General features: G+C 48.7%; 1 protein-coding gene across 3 annotated transcripts in view; it reads right to left on the minus strand.

Annotated features, from left to right (window-relative positions):
- TCERG1 (transcription elongation regulator 1) overlaps positions 1–12,748 on the minus strand; it is a 239,577-nt gene extending 226,829 nt beyond the window's left edge. For 2 of the 3 annotated variants that reach the window (XM_063928109.1, XM_063928106.1), the window contains exon 1: positions 12,612–12,748. In XM_063928109.1, coding sequence (XP_063784179.1) covers positions 12,612–12,661 — 50 coding nt within the window. In that variant the 5' untranslated portion in view covers positions 12,662–12,748. The remainder of the gene's footprint in view (positions 1–12,611) is intronic. The other variant, XM_063928107.1, reaches the window with a different exon arrangement.
- Between the last annotated feature and the right edge of the window lie 5,727 nt (positions 12,749–18,475).

Genomic DNA, 18,475 nt, shown 5'->3' on the forward strand with positions numbered 1-18,475 from the left:
ACTAATTTGTTCGCCGGCCCTCTCATGTCGTCAACCGGTTTGCAGCGTGTTGACATTGTCACGTAATTTCCATAAATAAGCCATCCATTCCGGTGTCGACTCCCTAGAGAGTGACATCACCATTACAGGCAATTTGCTCCGCCTCCTCACCAATATTTTCCTCATACATGTCGACACACACGTACCGACATACAGCACACACATAGGGAATGCTCTGATAGAGGACAGGACCCACTAGCCCTTTGGGGAGACAGAGGGAGAGTTTGCCAGCACACACCAAAACGCTATAATTATCCAGGGACAACCTTTATATAAGTGTTCCTCCCTTATAGCATTTTAATATATATACATATCGCCAAATCAGTGCCCCCCCTCTCTGTTTTAACCCTGTTTCTGTAGTGCAGTGCAGGGGAGAGCATGGGAGCCTTCCCACCAGCCTTTCTGTGAGGGAAAATGGCGCTGTGTGCTGAGGAGAATAGGCCCCGCCCCCTTTTCGGTGGGCTTCTCCGGAGTTTTAGATATCTGGCAGGGGTTAAATACATCCATATAGCCTCAAGGGCTATATGTGATGTATTTTTCGCCATACAGGTATTATACATTGCTGCCCAGGGCGCCCCCCCCAGCGCCCTGCACCCTCCGTGACCGCTGTGTGAAGTGTGCTGACAACAATGGCGCACAGCTGCAGTGCTGTGCGCTACCTGATGAAGACTGAGTCTTCTGCCGCCTGGTTCCGGACCTCTTCATCTTCAGCGTCTGCAAGGGGGGTCGGCGGCGCGGCTCCGGGACGAACCCCAGGGCGAGCCCTGTGTTCCGACTCCCTCTGGAGCTATGTCCAGTAGCCTAAGAATCCAATCCATCCTGCACGCAGGTGAGTTGAAAATCTCTCCCCTAAGTCCCTCGATGCAGTGAGCCTGTTGCCAGCAGGACTCACTGAAAATAAAGAACCTAAAAACTTTTTCTAAGTAACTCTTTAAGAGAGCCACCTAGATTGCACCCTTCTCGGCCGGGCACAAAAACCTAACTGAGGCTTGGAGGAGGGTCATAGGGGGAGGAGCCAGTACACACCATGTGATCCTAAAAGCTTGCTTTTGTGCCCTGTCTCCTGCGGAGCCGCTATTCCCCATGGTCCTGACGGAGTCCCCAGCATCCACTAGGACGTTAGAGAAATACACATTTTAACCTACAAAGTATCTGTTTCAGGTTTAGGGGCATATGTACTGGTAAGCGCAGTGAAGCCGCAATCATTAACAATCCGTATTGTGAAGGATGTTTGCATTTTATATGAAAATATCCCCACTATGCATGAAATGGAACTTGCAGGGACAGCGATAACTATTGTCCCTGCTAGTTACTTCCCTGGCATTATGGAAGAGTGAAATACTCCTTCAGGGGAACCGGGCACAGCATCAGTTTCCGCCGCAAAATGGAGGCTGCCGTAGGGGATCAGAAGCCCTCTCCTGCGAGTACACCTCCACAGGCTTAAGGCATCTTAAGATGGTGTAAACGAATGGGGCCAAACTCCGAAAAGCTTAGCTTGATAATAATGGGGATGCGTTCTGCAGCGCTAATTGGCCTTCTGCATGAGAGGACTGCGAAATCTCCTACATGAGGCTATAAGAACATAGCAACAATTCATAAAATTATACAGAAACTGAAATTCTACAGATTTTAAGGGGGGAAATAACACTATACACCATAGATATGCCCTTTAGTTACTCTTAAGGGCCCTACACGCTTGGCAACATCTTTGAAAGCTATGAACAATGCTGTTCAAAAATTACAGATAAAATCGGTCATATCTTTCAGTGTGTATGCAACAACGATGAACAATGCGCAATCGATCATTTAAAAATGCAAGCCAATTTGGACGATATCGATGTATGTAATGTCATATCGTCCAATGTGTATGCTAAAACTCAGCCACTCTGTAACATCGCCCAAATCGCCAAGCGCGTAGGACCCATTAGTTTTCTACCTATGCACAACTAATTTTACTGATTTGTGTGCAGCACCTCACAGCTGTGGCTGTGTGCTTTTTTTTTATGAAAGCTGTCTGATCTTATCAGAATTGTTATTTTGTAGCAGCCCTAAGAGAACACAGAAATGATTAGTGTATATTGTGTGTCTGGTATAGGAGACTGCCGGTCACAATACCAACGCGGGGATCCCGGCTGTTTGTTTGCCGACGGGAGAGTGGGGGGCGAGTGCAATGAAGCCCCTTGCGGGCTCGGTGACTCGCTGCGCTCATCACAGGTTCTATTCCCACTCTATGGGTGTCGTGGACATCCTCGAGTGGGAATAGTCCATGTTTGTCGGCAGGCCGACCGGCGGGATTTTCAGGCGTCAGGATCCCGGCGTCGGTATTGTGACCGCCAGTCACATAAACGTATCCAGATACTACCATATCCGATCCACACAGCACGATTTGGTAATGATATTCAGCACAGGCAGCAGTGTGTTCCCTAAATGTATAAGACAACTCATTACAAGCTAACACATTTTAAAAACAATAAAAGAAAAAATACTGTTAAAACATATAAACAAACATTTCATAGGTGTGTAATAACAATATAACCGTATGCTTAGTGAGTCATAGATTTGTTATCACTTAGTTAGAATTACTACAAAACTATCTTGCTGTGGTTCCTGTCTAAAAAATAAATAAATTACAAAATACTAAATACAGTATTTGGGATGATATTGACTAAAAGGGTTAAACATTACCATTAAACACAATTTCTTGCATTTATAATGCTTTTCACAATAAAACCAATGTTTGCACCACCATTGTCATTTTCCAAGCATTTGCTGTTCAGTCTTAGTTAAATGAATTAGGGTCAATGGTATAACACCTGGAAAGTCCGTACAATGTTACTTAAAACCGAATGTCAAACGCAGATTCACTGGCCTAATAATTGTATTTACTTCATAGTACAATATTGTTACAATGTTTACGAGACATACTTTTCCCCCCCCTTAAAATCAAGAAATTAATATATTCTGCTGTTATAGTGATACCGCTTTCAAATTGCTAAAGCGAGTCGCACCTGGGACTTTTACATGGGTCCGACTCGCTTGAGACCCCTTTCAGACTGGCTGCACCAACCCAGAAAATTGCCGGGTTGGTGACATTGGTGGTGACATGACAAGAAATCAATAGTGCGTGCTGGCTTCTCCCCTCTATGCCCCTCCTAGCAGACTCAGTCCAGGAATCTGTGCCCGAGTAGACGGACATACTTTGAGAGAAGGATATAAACACAAAGCGTTGAGGTAACGAACCATCACACAACAACAACAGCGATAGCAGAGGAAAGCAACGCTAACTATAGAAGGATAACGCCGCTATCCAACATGGAACAGGGAAAGCAAAAGCAAACCCAACCAAGAACACATACAACCAGGTAAGCGGGAAAACAAAGCACTGAGGTGAACACCCAGTATCCACTACGGACTACGAGAAAAGGAATTACGGGTAGGTATTAAATTCCTATATTCTCTAACATCCTAGTGGATACTGGGGAATAGTAGAATGAGCAATGAATTGCTCAGAGGCAGGGCAAACAATTTTAGTAGGATCATAAAGGACAAACAGCGAGTCAGACTTCCTGTGACGAGCAGTCCATGTGGTGTAATCCTCAAAGCCCTCACCACATCCAGGGACTTTGGAGCAACGAAGCAAGAGAAAACTGGAACCACAATTGGTTGAGCACCTGAAGGGCTGACACTACCTTTGGCAAAAACTGTGGGCGAGCTCTGCCCTATTCTAATGAAATATCAAGTACAGGCTCTTACAGGATAAGGCCCCCCATTCTGACACACATCTTGCAGAGGCTAAGGCCAGCAAAATGACTGTCTTCCACGTTAGATATTTCAAGTCTACCCTATGCAAGGGTTCAAACCAGTCCGACTGGAGAAAAGTCAAGACCACATTGAGATCCCACGGAGCCGTGGGAGGGGCAAAGGGAGGTTGAATGTGCATAACCCCCTTTTGAAAAGTCTGTACTTCAGGAAGTACCGCCAGTTGTTTCTGGAAGAAGATAGAGCCTAATCGTAGGCCTTTATCCACGCCTGCCTGCAGGAACAGTAGAAACTGCCCAGACAAAATTCCACAGGGGAATATTTCCTACCATCACACCAAGAAACATGTCTTCCAAAGACGGTGGAAAGGATTGGATGTAACCACCTTATGGGCCTTGATCATATTTGAAAACAACCTTGGATAGGAGACCCTTTCTGGATAAAATCTCCCTCTCAACTTTCGAGCTGTCAAACGTAGCTGCTGTAAATCTGGATATACAAAACGGTCCTTGTTGAAGAAGGTCCTTGAGAAGCGGCAGAGGCCAGGGCTCCTCCAGAGACAAGGTCAAGAGGTCCGCACACCAGGCCCGTCGAGGACAAACCGGCAGTGAGAATTGCCTGAACTCTTTCCTTTTTCAGCCTTTTTAGAACTCTTGGAATGAGAGAAATTGGAGGACACAGGTAAACAAACTGGTAAATCCACTGCGTTGTCAGAGCGTCTACCGTTAACGCCTGTGGGCCCCTTGTTCTGGGACAGTTACGACGGAGCTTCTTGTTGAGACGAGAAGCCATCAGGTCTATTTCTGGACAACCCCACCAGTGATTAAGATTTTGAAACACCCGAGGGTGTAGGACCCATTCCCACGGATGGAGGTCGTGCATGCGTAGGAAGTCCGCTTCCCAGTTGTCCACTCCTGGAATGTAAATGGCTGAGATGGCCCTTGCGTTGGCTTCTGCCCAGAGGAGTATTCTTGACACCTCTTGCATTGCGGCCTGGTTTCTAAATCCTCTGTGTCGGTTGATTTACGCTACTGCCATGGCGTTGTCCGACTGCACCTGGATGGCCTGACACCGAAGGAGACATGAGGCCTGTAGGAGAGCATTGTAAAGTCCTCTGAGTTCCAGGACGGTGATTGGAAGAGCAGATTCCTGAAACGACTATGTCCCCTGGAACTGCACCCCTTGGATCACAGCCCCCAACCACGGAGGCTGACATGCATTGTTAACGGAGTCCAGGACTGGGTATTGAAACGCCGACCTTCCACAAGATGGGAGACTTGTAGCCACCACAGAAAGGATATCCTTGCTTTTGGCGACAGGGTTATATGCTGGTGCATGTGCAGGTGAGATTCCAAACATTTGTCCAACAGATCCAGTTGAAATGGCCGTGCATGGAAACTGCCGTACCGTATTGCCTCTTAGGCGGCCAACATCATACCCAGCAAGCGAATGCAAAGATGAATTGAGATCTCGCGTGGTTTCAGTACCGAGCGGACCATAGACTGAATAGTCAAAGCCTTGTCCTTTGGAGGGTAAACCTTCTGAGACACTGTATCCAGTATTATTCCCAGGAACTGAATTTTCTGAGATGGTTCCAGGCGAGATTTCTCGAAATTGAGGATCCATCTGTGGTCCGTAAGCAGACGAGTAATTAAGTCGATGCTGTGCAGCAGCTGTTCCCGGGACACCGCCTTCATCAGGAGATCGTCCAGGTACAGGATTATGTTGATACTAGAGATGTGCGGGTTCGGTTTTACTCGGGTATTTCGGGTTCTGCTTATTGGCTATCCAAAACGGGTGACATTTGTGATCCAATAAGATGCCGTTTCGAGCCCTGAGTAAATCCTAGTAAAACCAAACCCGCACATCTCTAGTTGATACCCACCATGCACAATTGTAGCATCATCTCTGCCATGACTTTCGTGAATACCCTTGGGGCTGAGGAGAGACCAAAGGGTAAGGCCTGAAACTGGAAATGTTGGTCCAGTACAGCGAACCGGAGGAACGCTTGGTGAGGGGCCATATTGGGACGCTAGAAACTCCCCCTCCTCCAGACCTGCTCTTAGTGATTCCATCACAAATTTGAACACTCGAAGATAAGGGTTCAGGGATTTGAGGTTCAAGATCAGCAATACAGAGCCGTCCGGCTTTGGGACTACAAAGAGACTTGAGTAAAACCCCTTTGTGTGCAGCGGGGGAGGTACTGGAACAGTAACTCCTTTAGAAAGCAATTCTTGCACTGCCTCCTGCAAGGAAACCAGTGCTACAGGTGAAGCTGGTAAGCCTGACCTAAAGAATCTGAGAGGAGGGAGTTCCTGGAATTCCAGCCGGTATCCTTGGGTCCCTCACCCAAAGATCCCAGCAGGACTCTGCCCAAATGCGGGCGGAGAGTTGAAGGCGAGCACCTACCTGAAAGTCACCTTGCTGTAGGGGCCCACCGTCACGCAGAGGGCTTTCTGGAACAGGATCCAGAGGCCTGGTCCGAAGTTCCAGCAGCAGCTGGTTTACGGGACTTACCACAAGTTCCTCTAGCAGCATTGGAGGCACCTTTGGCTTTCCCTCTGAATCTGGCCACCCGAAAGGACTGCAGAGAGGGCCCGAGATAGGGACGTCTAGCAGGTAGCGTAGCAGACGGCAGATATGTAGATTCACCTGCAGTCGCCTGAGATATCCACTTGTTCAGCTCTTCACCAAACAAGGCATCACCTGTAAAAGGAAGGTTCTCAACCCCTTTTTTAGAATCAGCATCTGCTCACCATTGTCGCAGCCACAGGGCTCTACGAGCCGATATTGCCATGCCATAGCAGTGGCACGGCCAGTAATGATACTAAGTTCCCTAACAGCCTCACTCAAAGTTTGCAGCATCTTGGAAATGTTGTAGTAATGTAAATATCACATCCTGAGGTAGTGTAAGCAACCCTTTCAGAATATCATCAGACCATTTTACCATGGCTCTAGAAATCCAGCAGCATACTATGGTAGGGCGTTGGCCTACACCTGTTGCAGTATAAATTGATTTTAGAGTGGTTTCAATTTTGCGATCAGCTGGGTCTTTGAGAGAAAAGGCCCCAGGTACAGGTAGTACAATTTTATGTGACAGCCTGGATACAGAGGTGTACACTGTCGGCGGGTTTTTCCCCAGATTTTCCTATCCTCTGCAGGGAAAGGAAATGAATTTGGTACCCTTTTAGGAGTAATAAATATTTTGTCAGGATTTATCCACACTGCCTTAGCCAGGGAGTCTAATTCCTTAGAAACCAGGAAGGTTGCAGAGGACTTTGGTTTCATATTAAAAACAATTCCTCTGCTGGTTCTCCTTCCTTATGTGGGATATGGAGTACCTCTCTAATAGCATAAATGAGGGCCTCACCTCCTGGGGACAGGGAATTTTCCTCGTCCATCTCTGCATCTGAGTCAGACTGCAACATCTGTGGAAGAGTGCATTTCAGAGACCAACAGGGGTTTGCCTTTCTTGCTTAGCCATAGCCAACTCTGAATTATACTTGTAATCATAGTTCTAAATGATTCCATCCACTCAGGTTCCTGCATATCACTACCCTGTGAAGGTAGTGGACCTTGGGTACACATTAGGGACCCCTGTGAGGAAAGTGTAAACCTAGCCTTCCTTGCATGAAGTACACAGACTTATTTGCAGACATGCTTTTAGCAGAAAACACAGAGACAGCACACTAGTACCCTTTTTCCACTAGCTCTAAAAACACGGATAAATGCGCGGGGCATGCATTTACCCGTGTTTTTTTCTAGTGGAAACGGCCCCCCCTGCAAATTCCCGGATCAAGTGATCCGGGAATCCTACCCGGGTAGCTTACCAGGTTGAACACGTGTTCAACCCGGTAAGCTGTGTAGTGTGAACGGAAGCTGTGCCGACGCGACTCCCGTTCACAGTGTATGGAAGGTCGGCACTGGGAGATCTGCTGCGTCAACAACCCGGCAATATTCCGGGTTGGTGAGCGCAGTGTAGAAGGGGGCTCTAGCAGGGGTCGCAGCTGTGTCAGGCTCCCGGCTGCGACCCATGCTAGGTAGTGGAAAAGGGGTATTATTCCAAACAACCCTGAATGGAGAGACATATGGGCAAATGTATTAACCTGGAGAAGGCATAAGGAAGTGATAAACCAGTGAAAAGAGCAAGGTGATAAACGCACCAGCCAATGTGCTCCTGTTAATTTACATATTGGAGCTGATTGGCTGGTATATTTATCCCCTTACACTCATCACTGGTTTATCACTACCTTATGCCTTCTCCAGGTTAATACATCTGCCCCATAGAGAGGATTGGGACCAGCACACAATACCTCAGATCAAAGCTCCGCTGGGGGGAGAGGGGGGGTGGTGTATAATTATATTTATATATATTTATTTATTTATTTTTTTACCACACAGTAGTGTAACCCGTCTATAGGTTCCCCCTCATCACTATAAGCCCTTTGTACAAGTACAATTGTGATTTAGTGGCTCTGTGGAGGAGCAGTCTCTGCATGCTGTCTGTACTCAGCAGCATGATACGGCACCTTTCAGCCTCTGGTCCCGCTCTCCGGGAAGCCACGCCACCTCAATGGCGAGCAGTTCCTGTGGTTTTTTTTATACTGGCTTTTACTCCATTCTGTGTAGAAAGAAAAAAAAGGTGTAACCCCTTTTCTATATATAGCCAGTGTAGGGTATGCAGCGGTCACCGCAGCCCGTAGCTGGGTGACTGTTGTCCTTTCATGATGCCATGTTCACCGGGGACCCACTATCCGGGACCCCGATGTCTGTACTCAACGCACCTTCGGCATCTGTTAGGGGTGGCGGCATGCTGCCGGCGTGGGCTCACACTCTGGGAGTGTGAGAAACATCACCTCAGGAGCTCAGTGTCCTGTCAGCGGAGTAGGCAGGCAGACCCACGACGCAGGCAGACTGGTTGCCAACCAGTGTGCCTGAAAATAAACTAAAATAAATTTCTGAAGAAAACTCTCTGAAGAGCAACAGAATGCACCTGGCACATTTTCTAAACTAAATCTGCTAGGAGCATAGAGGAGAGGAGCCAGCACACACTATTTATTTCTTAAAGTGCCAGGCTCCAGCGGACCTGATCTATACCCCAGTGTTCGCAAAAACGCGCTATAGCACGTATTTTACTCCAAAATGGAGGATGGGGACTCACTGTTTAATAATGGGAGGGTCCCTGGCGACACGCTCCGCTGGGATGCACTCTGGCGCTTGCTCGGACGTTACTGGTCAGACGTGCGCGTCAGGCGGCTGCTTCTGCTGGGCGGGAGGACAGAGAGAGTACCACGCTCCTGCTGAGAGGAGTGAGGGACTACACAATCATGCCACCGACCACGGGATGCCGCAGCGCGTCTCTCCGGGGAGGGAGGGGGTTCGAGAGAGCCGGAGTCTGTGTCAGAGCCGGAGCCTCCGCCGGGTGACATTACCCAGCAGTGATGAAGTTTGCCGGACCCGCCACCAGGGGAGATCCCTGCAGTGCAGAAATTGAGGATGCAGGTAGGGAGCTGGGACACTGGGGAAGGAGTGTGCGGTGCTGGAGCCAGTGTGCAGGGCCAGGCAGAAACAGCAGCATGCCAATGCTCCCTTCACAGTGTCTGCCCCTTCTCCAGCCCAGTGTCCCCCAGCATTACTGACCCTGCCAGCAGAGCGTTTCCCCCTTCTCTCCCCAACCAGTCCACTGTGCCATCTCACTGCTCTCCCATCTAGAACCCCCAATCAGTCCAGACACACTGTTCCCCCCCCCCCCCCCCCAACCCAGTGTCACACCCCTATATCACTGCCACCTTCCCACCCTGCTCAGTGCCTTCCCATTCATAGTGTCCACCACCATCTCATGGACTCCCTCATCCCAGTCTCCCCTCCCCCAACTAGCCCCCTGCCCCCATCCCACTGCCCCCTCAGCAAGAAACCCACCAGCCAGTCCCATTACAGTGCCCCCTAATTCATTTCAGTGTACTCCCTTCTACTGCTTAAGGGCCCTACACATTTATCAATCCGCGCCGAGCCACCCGACTTCAGATACAGCCGACCCGACGGCGGGGGGGCAGTGACGGGGGAATGAAGTTCCTTCACTCCCTCCGTAACCCGGCTCCATAGAAGTGCAGGCAAATATGGACGAGATCGTCCATATTGGCCTGCATGCACAAGCGAAGGGGCACCAGCGATGAACGAGCACGGGGCCGCGCATCGTTCATCGCTTGTGCCTCCACACTGAAAGATATGAACGGTATCTCATTCATTAATGAACGAGATCGTTTGTATCTTTCAGTCAGATCGACCAGTGTGTAGGGCCTCTTAGTGATCCTGCATCCCCACCACCATCTCGCTGCCCCCTGCCCATCCAGACCAGTGCTTTACCTGGCACAAAGTGTATGACGTGCTCTGCCTGGCGCAATGTGTATGACGTGCTCTGCCTGGCGCAATGTGTATGACGTGCTCTGCCTGGCGCAATGTGTATGACGTGCTCTGCCTGGCGCAATGTGTATGACGTGCTCTGCCTGGCGCAATGTGTATGACGTGCTCTGCCTGGCGCAATGTGTATGACGTGCTCTGCCTGGCGCAATGTGTATGACGTGCTCTGCCTGGCGCAATGTGAATTGCCACTATTATGTGGTCACGACCCTTTCCATGAAGCCACGCCCCTAATTTTTAGCAGCACGCCTTCGGCACGCAGTCCTTGCTTCCATGCTTTGGCGTATGGGAGGAGGAGCACCTATTCACTTTCTGCTGGTGGGCACCAAAAAGTCTAGTTACAGCTGTGGTGCAGGGTGTCCTGTATGCTACACAGCGCAGCAGCATTGTCACCCCCCTCCTCCCCCTTGCAACACTTTTTAGTGTCCAAATCAAGTCTGTGTGTTTTTATATTTTAATTAATATGATTAATAAGAGCCTTCATTCCGATGGGACCCAGAAAAGGACAGGTAGGACCCCAATTTTTAAAAGTGAGGGGTCCCTGGGACCCACTTTTTTTTCGGCTCAGCGCGATCACTGATACCCCATGGTAATCTGCTATTCCCCAGTATCCACTAAGACATTGGAGACATTTTTTTTTCCATCCGAAAACACACAGGTTCAACTGCTATGGATATCCCCCATAGCCTAAAAAATACTAATAAAAAATACTATACCAAGGGGGAGATAAACTAGCTATCCTCAAAATGTAAAATAGGTTATTGAACAACTACTACATACTGCAATATTTTTAAAGTCTATTCAATTGCAGTCACTGACATTAATTTTGAACTCCCCACAAGAGACTGAAGGGGTCAAACCCTATTCGGTACGAGGGAGTCGGCACTACAACTCACTCCAGACTCTCGGGTATTTGTACAAAACCATGTGGGATGCAAACAGAAATCAGTGAGTCCGGAGATACCACAAGTGTAGAATACAGCCGACGAACCAGCTTGCCGCTAATAGGCTTAAATGCCATGTCCGGGAAACAAATTCTGGAATGAAATGTTATAGCCTGTGAGTTGCGCTAGTCTACCATAATGTTTAAAGCGGCAGTAATTTACACAGCAAAACCAGGTTGGCTTTGCCATGTAAATGACTGCCTCTTTAAAAATACGGGTAGACTTGTACAATCAGTTACATGGCAAAGCCAACATGGTTTTGCTGTGTAAACTACTGTCACTTTAAACATTATGGTAGACCAGCGCAAAGTCCCGCACAGCCTGCAACTCACAGGCTATTACATTTTAACCCTGGATCTCACTTGTAGTTGAGAGTTTCCAGGTTAAAAGTGCAATTTGGTTTTAGGCAAAATGCTGCAGGTAGAAAAGATATGCCAAAAGATTAAAGCTGCAAAGGGTGCGTGTGCCCGCACAACTCTAAATTGCAGTTGAGATATTGCACCTGTCCAGTATTTGTGTTACTGCTCACAGTATTTTCAATACATGAAGAAAAAAAAGAAAAAAAGTTTACATTTGCGGAATACAACTGTTGTATCGTGCCCGATTTCCCATCTAAAGTGATGGGAAGTTGGGAGTCGATAGTCTGCCAGGTCCTCAATTGTCAGGTTGCACCATTTCAAACTATGCTTACAGATGATTCCTATGGCACTAATTAATAAAGAAGTTCTAGCTTCAGCAATGATTAAAGCCTTTATTTAAACAAAGACCTAAGATCAAACCACTTCTATTACACAGATCAGCAAAAGCTTAAGAAGCAGAAGCAGCACACTGTAGTGCAGCACACATTGATCAATTCCCAATTGAAGACATTGCTGCGTTACACATGTGCTTCTGCGCGGCACTTATATTTGTTTAATTCTAATACAAAGTCATAACCCAACACTACTGCTGTGTGTGGCCCTCCCCTCCTCCTGACTCTATTTACTATAACAGGAGGTGGGAGGGCACTGTGGGACAACCCGCATACGTACAGACACAAAGCCTGCACGTATATAGATGCTGGGCAGAAGGTAAACCCAATGGTACATTACCATCACCACACTGACACGTTCCCCCTGTAGGGGGGGGGGGGGGGGGGCTGGGGGGAGTCTTGAACACTTACCATACTATCCCCTGGAACCAGGACACTACTGAATTGCACAGGTTCTATGGCTGGCTGACTTCAAGCCTGCACTTTTCCTGGTCACAGAACCTGTATAATCCATGAGTCTCTCGGTTTAAAGGAATAGTATGGTACATATATGTATTAACACAAAGTGGCCCCAGTAACGAGACATGTGCCCCACTGGGGGCGTTGCACGCCGAACACCGCACCATCACCCAGCCTGTGCTGTGACCAGGGCCCGCCAGTCGTACACCCTCACACGTACACCCGCAACCGGCAGCACCCACCTGATCTCACTATTGTATCTCTCCACATCGGGGTCCCCGCGTTCCGCCATTACAGGAACAACCGACAGCCTCACGCCTGCTCCACCCACACACAGACCACCTGACTGACATATCTCCAGCGCTATTGGCTGATGGACACGTCAGTCAGGCCAGGTTCCGGGTAGTGCGGTGACTGTTTCCTGGATAGGCGGGACCAGCAAGGCAGGGAGTGGGGAGAGACTCCAGCGACTCCTAGTGGCGCCTGCAGGACGCATGCGCGAAGCTGTCGCTTCTGTTTCTGCTGTGTCTTTGAGTTTGAATTGTATTAGAAATGTACACGTTGGAATTGTTGCTGGCTCCCCGTGCTGCAGGCCGGGGTGTCGCTGTCACCTCAGTCAGTGACTGACAAGCGTGTGTTCCTGTATTCATGGAGTAAGCGCGCTGTGCTGTGTGCTGTAGTGCGCAGTGCAATGTGAGCAGTGTTCATGAATAAACACCTTAGACTAGAGGCAGAGCCGGTGTTCCTGTGTCTCAGGCCAGCCCTCACTGGGGGATGAGATGCTTGTTGCTGATTTTCCACAATCAGTAAGAAACCATTGCTGGTTCCTATGGGCCTGCTCATTGGCATGCGTTCAGGGGTTAGCCACCACCACCAGTATCTACAATTTGTTGTGACCTATTAATGGTGAAAACACCATTGCCATCATATTATTAATGGTTGATGGGTGACCCTAGTCCTAAAGTACACCAGCATATCATGTTTTCTGTATTTCTTGCATAGGGGAGTTGATCTATTTTGGTGGGTCTGTAATTGGGGATACCGGGAGTGCGGCTTATTGGGTTATTTAGTAAGGATTACAAATTCTGTTAAAAAGCAGAATCTGCAATCTCTTCTGTAGCATACTGGGGGGGCCGCCCATTGCAGGGCAAGGCCGCCCAGTATGATAACTGGCGGCCACCAGTTGCAACCGCAGCAAATGTGGATGACCCCCTGCAGCTACAGCTAGGCTGCGAAGGCAGCTGGTCAGCCGCCATTTTTCCCATTGGAGAGTGACGTTACGCAGCCACCCCAAAAACGCAGCCGCCCGTTACCCCACAACGGTCCGTCACCACCCCACACCTGCCCCGCAAAAGCAACCAACTGTCAATCAGGCAAAAGCGTTCACACCCACTGCGGACCGATCGCATTCGGCGGCCACGTGCAGAATGGAACTTGCACGTGTGCACTGATGCCAACACGGGGTAATTGTGATGCGACCTTAATTACCCCCTATGTGTTCACTACATTGTTAGTATTGCTCCTAATTAAATCAACCCACTTTTGTGTGTCTTAAGCTGGGTACACACTGGCTGATATATCGGGGGTCATTCCGAGTTGTTCGCTCGCAAGCTGCTTTTAGCAGCTTTGCACACGCTAAGCCGCCGCCTACTGGGAGTGAATTTTAGCTTATCAAAATTGCGAACGAAAGATTAGCAAAATAGCGAATAGACACTTCTTAGCAGTTTCTGAGTAGCTCCACACTTACTCGGCATCTGCGATCAGTTCAGTGCTTGTCGTTCCTGGTTTGACGTCACAAACACACCCAGCGTTCGGCCAGACACTCCTCCGTTTCTCCAGCCACTCCCGCGTTTTTCCCAGAAACAGTAGCGTTTTTTCGCACACACCCATAAAACGGCCTGTTTCCACCCAGAAACACCCACTTCCTGTCAATCACATTACGATCACCAGAACGAAGAAAAAACCTCGTAATGCCGTGAGTAAAATACCTAACTGCTTAGCAAATTTACTTGGCGCAGTCGCACTGCGGACATTGCGCATTCGCATTAGCGACTAATCGCTCCGTTGCGAGAAAAAAATAACGAGCGAACAACTCGGAATGACCCCCATCGTCCGTTCAATCAAATGACCAATATATCATAAACCCGATATGTCTGTGACTGATGTTGCTTACACTTGCTGCAGCAGCTGATGTCACAACTGGTCTGGCAAATAAATTAAAATACCCACCAACCTTGGTGTCCAACACTTCGAGAGACCAATCGGTAAGTGTGTATACTTACCTTGATCGGCCGCTTGGACGGCGGGTCCACCAATGCATAGGTTAGGAGTGTGCCCAGCTTAAGGGCTTGATTGAGAGGTGGATGGAGATGCAACTGCATGTATTGGTGGTCGCCCATCTGCGACTATGCAAATGCACTATCCATGGGCAGCACGGATGGTGTAATGGTTAACATTACTAATTCACAGCACTGAGGTCATGGGTTTGTGTGGAGTTTGTATATTCTCCCTGTGCTTGCATGGGTTTCCTCCCACAATCCAAAAATATACTGGTGGGTTACTTGACTCCCAACAAAATAACCCTGGTGTGAATGTGTGTGCGTGTACATGTGGTAGGGAATATAGATTGTAAGCTCCACTGGGGCAGGGACTGATGTGAATGGCCAAATATTCTCTGTAAAGCGCTGAGAAATATATATATTGCTATATTAATAACTGGTAATAAATAAATGCCGCAGCAAAGCCCTTCCTTGTCAGTGTCTTTAGCTGCACCATCAAAACTTGCACAACCCTATGGCAGGTGCATTTTTCCGTCCGTCTATGGCTTCTTATGTTAGCGATTGAACGTTGTATATGTAACCATTTTCACTGATTCCCGTAATACTTCCATAAGACAGTTGCGTTGGGTATGGTATGCTGGCCGCCGGAATCCCGGCAGTCAGCATACCGACACCAGGATTCCGGCAGGGGGACGAGCACAACAAAACTCCTTGCTGGCTCAGTGGCTTGCTGCGCTCGCCACAGGTTCTAAAATCTGCTTCTAATCTGATTGCATTTTTCTCTTACGTTCCAGAGGATACTGGGGTCCATTCAGTACCATGGGGTATAGACGGGTCTACTAGAAGCCATGGGCACTTTAAGAATTTGATAGTGTGGGCTGGCTCCTCCCTCTATGCCCCTCCTACCAGACTCAGTTTAGAAAATGTGCCCGGAGGAGCCGGTCACGCTGAAGGAAGCTCCTGAAGAGTTTTCTGCATTTATTTTCTGTGTTTGTTATTTTCAAGCAGGGCTGGTTGGCACCAGCCTGCCTGCTTCGTGGGACTTATGGGGGAGAACAGCCCAACCTCTTGAAGGGTTAATGGTCCTGTTCCCCGCTGACAGGAAACTGAGCTCCTGAAGGAACTATTTGCAAGCCCCACCACGGCGAGCGTACATTCCCGCAGCACGCCGCCACCCCTAACAGAGCCAGAAGAGTGGTGAGTACTGAGCCGGCGTCCCACCTGTCGGGGCGCCGGCCATTATGGTGGCATGAGGGTACGGAGATGCACGGCTTCTACAAGGGGCGGAATGCGTCTCCGGACACAGTACACAACTGCGTCCCCGTACACTGTATACAGTACCCATACTGGCACAATAGCCTTAAAATGTTTTTCTCCATTTTAAGCACCAGATTCCTCAGCCAGTATAAAAAAAATCGTGAAGATCGGGCGCCATTGAAGGGGCGGGGCTTCACTATAAGATGATCCAGCAGCTCACCAGTGCCATTTTCCTTCTGCAGTGGACACAGACGCTGACAGGACAGGGACGCGCAGCTCCTCCAGTGTGACTCCAGATTACCTCAGCGGTACCAGGGGGTCATAGCAGGGGGGGGAACGACTATTAGTGTACTAAGATGGTCATTCCGAGTTGATCACTAGCTGCATTCGGTCGCTGTGCAGTGATGAGAAAAAAAGGCAATTATGCGCATGCATGTGTGGCGCAATGGGCACGCGCGACGTACTTTTACAACGGCCGATGTAGTTTCACACTGTCTAGCGAAGCTTTTCAGTCGCACTGCAGACCGCAGAGTGATTGACATGAAGTGGGCGTTTCTGGGTGTCAACTGACCGTTTTCAGGGAGTGTTCGAAAAAGCGCAGGCGTGCCAGGAAAAACGCAGGCATGGCTGGCCGAACGCAGGGCGTCTTTGTGATGTCAAAACAGGAACTGAATAGTCTGAAGTCATCGCAAACGCGGAGTAGGTATTAAGCTACTCTAAAACTGCACAAAAAATCTTTGCCGCCGCTGTGCGATCCTTTCGTACGCACTTCTGCTAAGCTAAAATACACTCCCAGTGGGAGGCGGCATAGCGTTTTCACGGCTGCTAAAAACTGCTAGCGAGCGAACAACTCGGAATGACCACCTAAGTCCTCTATCAGGGTACTTAGTCTGCGACCCGGGTAAGCTTGGCATTAGCGATAAGGGCGTGGTGGGGGCTGGCTCCAAACAACTCTGTGTCTCCCTGAAGGGCTCTTTGTGGGTTAATTGTGCTTAACCTTTCCTGTGTGTGTGTGCTGTCACATTGACATTATGTCAGGCAAAGAGTGTGTCTCTTGTACCGCAGAGTGTTCCTCTTCACCTGGGGGCTTACTACTGGGTACTCAGGGTTCACAGACGAGCGGGGCTGAACCAGAATGGGTTAATTCTCTTAATGGAATGATCTCAACTCTTCCTACAAAATTGTCCCGCAATCAGAAAGAGACGCAATACTTAAAACAGACTGTGGAGTTTATGAAAAGAGACTCAATCCCCAAAACAGCGTCTCAATCCCCTCCAATTTGTCCGCAAAAGCGATCTCTGGCCCATATCCTGCAGTCTGATGCTGACAGGTCAGACATGGAGTAGGGGGAGGGGGGGTACAGCTCTGTCACAGGGAATATAGGCTCTTATAGAGGCTATCAGAGATGTTCTGCATATTCCTGATAAGGTGTCAGAGGAGTTTGAGGAATCTTATTTTAATGTAAAGAAGAAGTCCTCAGTTACTTTTCCTGTGTCAACGGAATTGAATACCCTGTTTGAAGAACCATGGGTTAATCCTGATAAGAAGTTTCAGATTCCTAAAAGGTTACTTTCATCTTTTCCTCTGGAGGATAGGAAAAAATGGGAAAATCCACTGATAGTGGACGCATCAGTCTCTAGGCTCTCTTGTAAAATTGTATTGCCTGTTCCTGGTGCAGCCTCCCTGAAAGACACGGCTGATCATAAAATTGAGACTATACTCAAATCATTGTACTCAAGACCCACTATAGCATGTGCGTGGATCACTAAAGCCATTGCTAAATGCTCAGGTAACCTAATTGAGGGGTTAGATTCCTTATCTAGGAGGGATGTTGTCTTACTCCTGCAGCATATACAGGACTCTGCGAACTTTGTGGTGGCAGTGTCGGCACGCAGGGGCTTGTGGCTACGCCAGTGGACTGCTGACGTGGACTCCAGGAAAGGCGTGGAAGACCTACCCTTCACAGGAAAGGCCTTGTTTAGAGATGAATTAGACAAATGGATCTCCACAGCTACTGCGGGTAAGTCTACGTATCTTCCTACCGCAGCCCCCCCTACCAAGAAGACTTATTCAGCTTCTAAATTACAGTCCTTTCGGATGGCCAAGTTCAAAGGCAAATCCAGGGGTGCTTCTACGTCCTCCAGCGGCGCAAGAGGTAAACCACGCAAACCAGCAACAGCAGGTGCTCAGGAACAGAGCTCAGGCTCGGGTTCCTCAAAGACTTCAGCATGACGGTGGTCCGCAATGCCTGGAAGGCTGTCAGATGGGAGCCCGACTACAATTCTTCACTCAGATCTGGTCAAATTCGTGCCAGGATCCCCGGGTCCTAGATCTTATTTCCCCGGGCTACAGACTGGAGTTCCAAAAGCTCCCCCCTCACAGATTCTTCAAATCAGGCTTGCCAGTTTCACAAGAGGCAAGTATAACTTTACAGCATGCCATCCAAAAACTGGTACAGACTCAGGTCATTGTTCCAGTTCCACCTCATCTACTAAACAAGGGGTACTTGTTCGTAGTACCGAAGCCGGACGGTTCGGTAAGACCAATTCTGACCCTCAAGTCTTTGAACC

Source organism: Pseudophryne corroboree, chromosome 6, assembly GCF_028390025.1.
Source record: "Pseudophryne corroboree isolate aPseCor3 chromosome 6, aPseCor3.hap2, whole genome shotgun sequence".
Lineage (NCBI taxonomy): Eukaryota > Metazoa > Chordata > Amphibia > Anura > Myobatrachidae > Pseudophryne > Pseudophryne corroboree.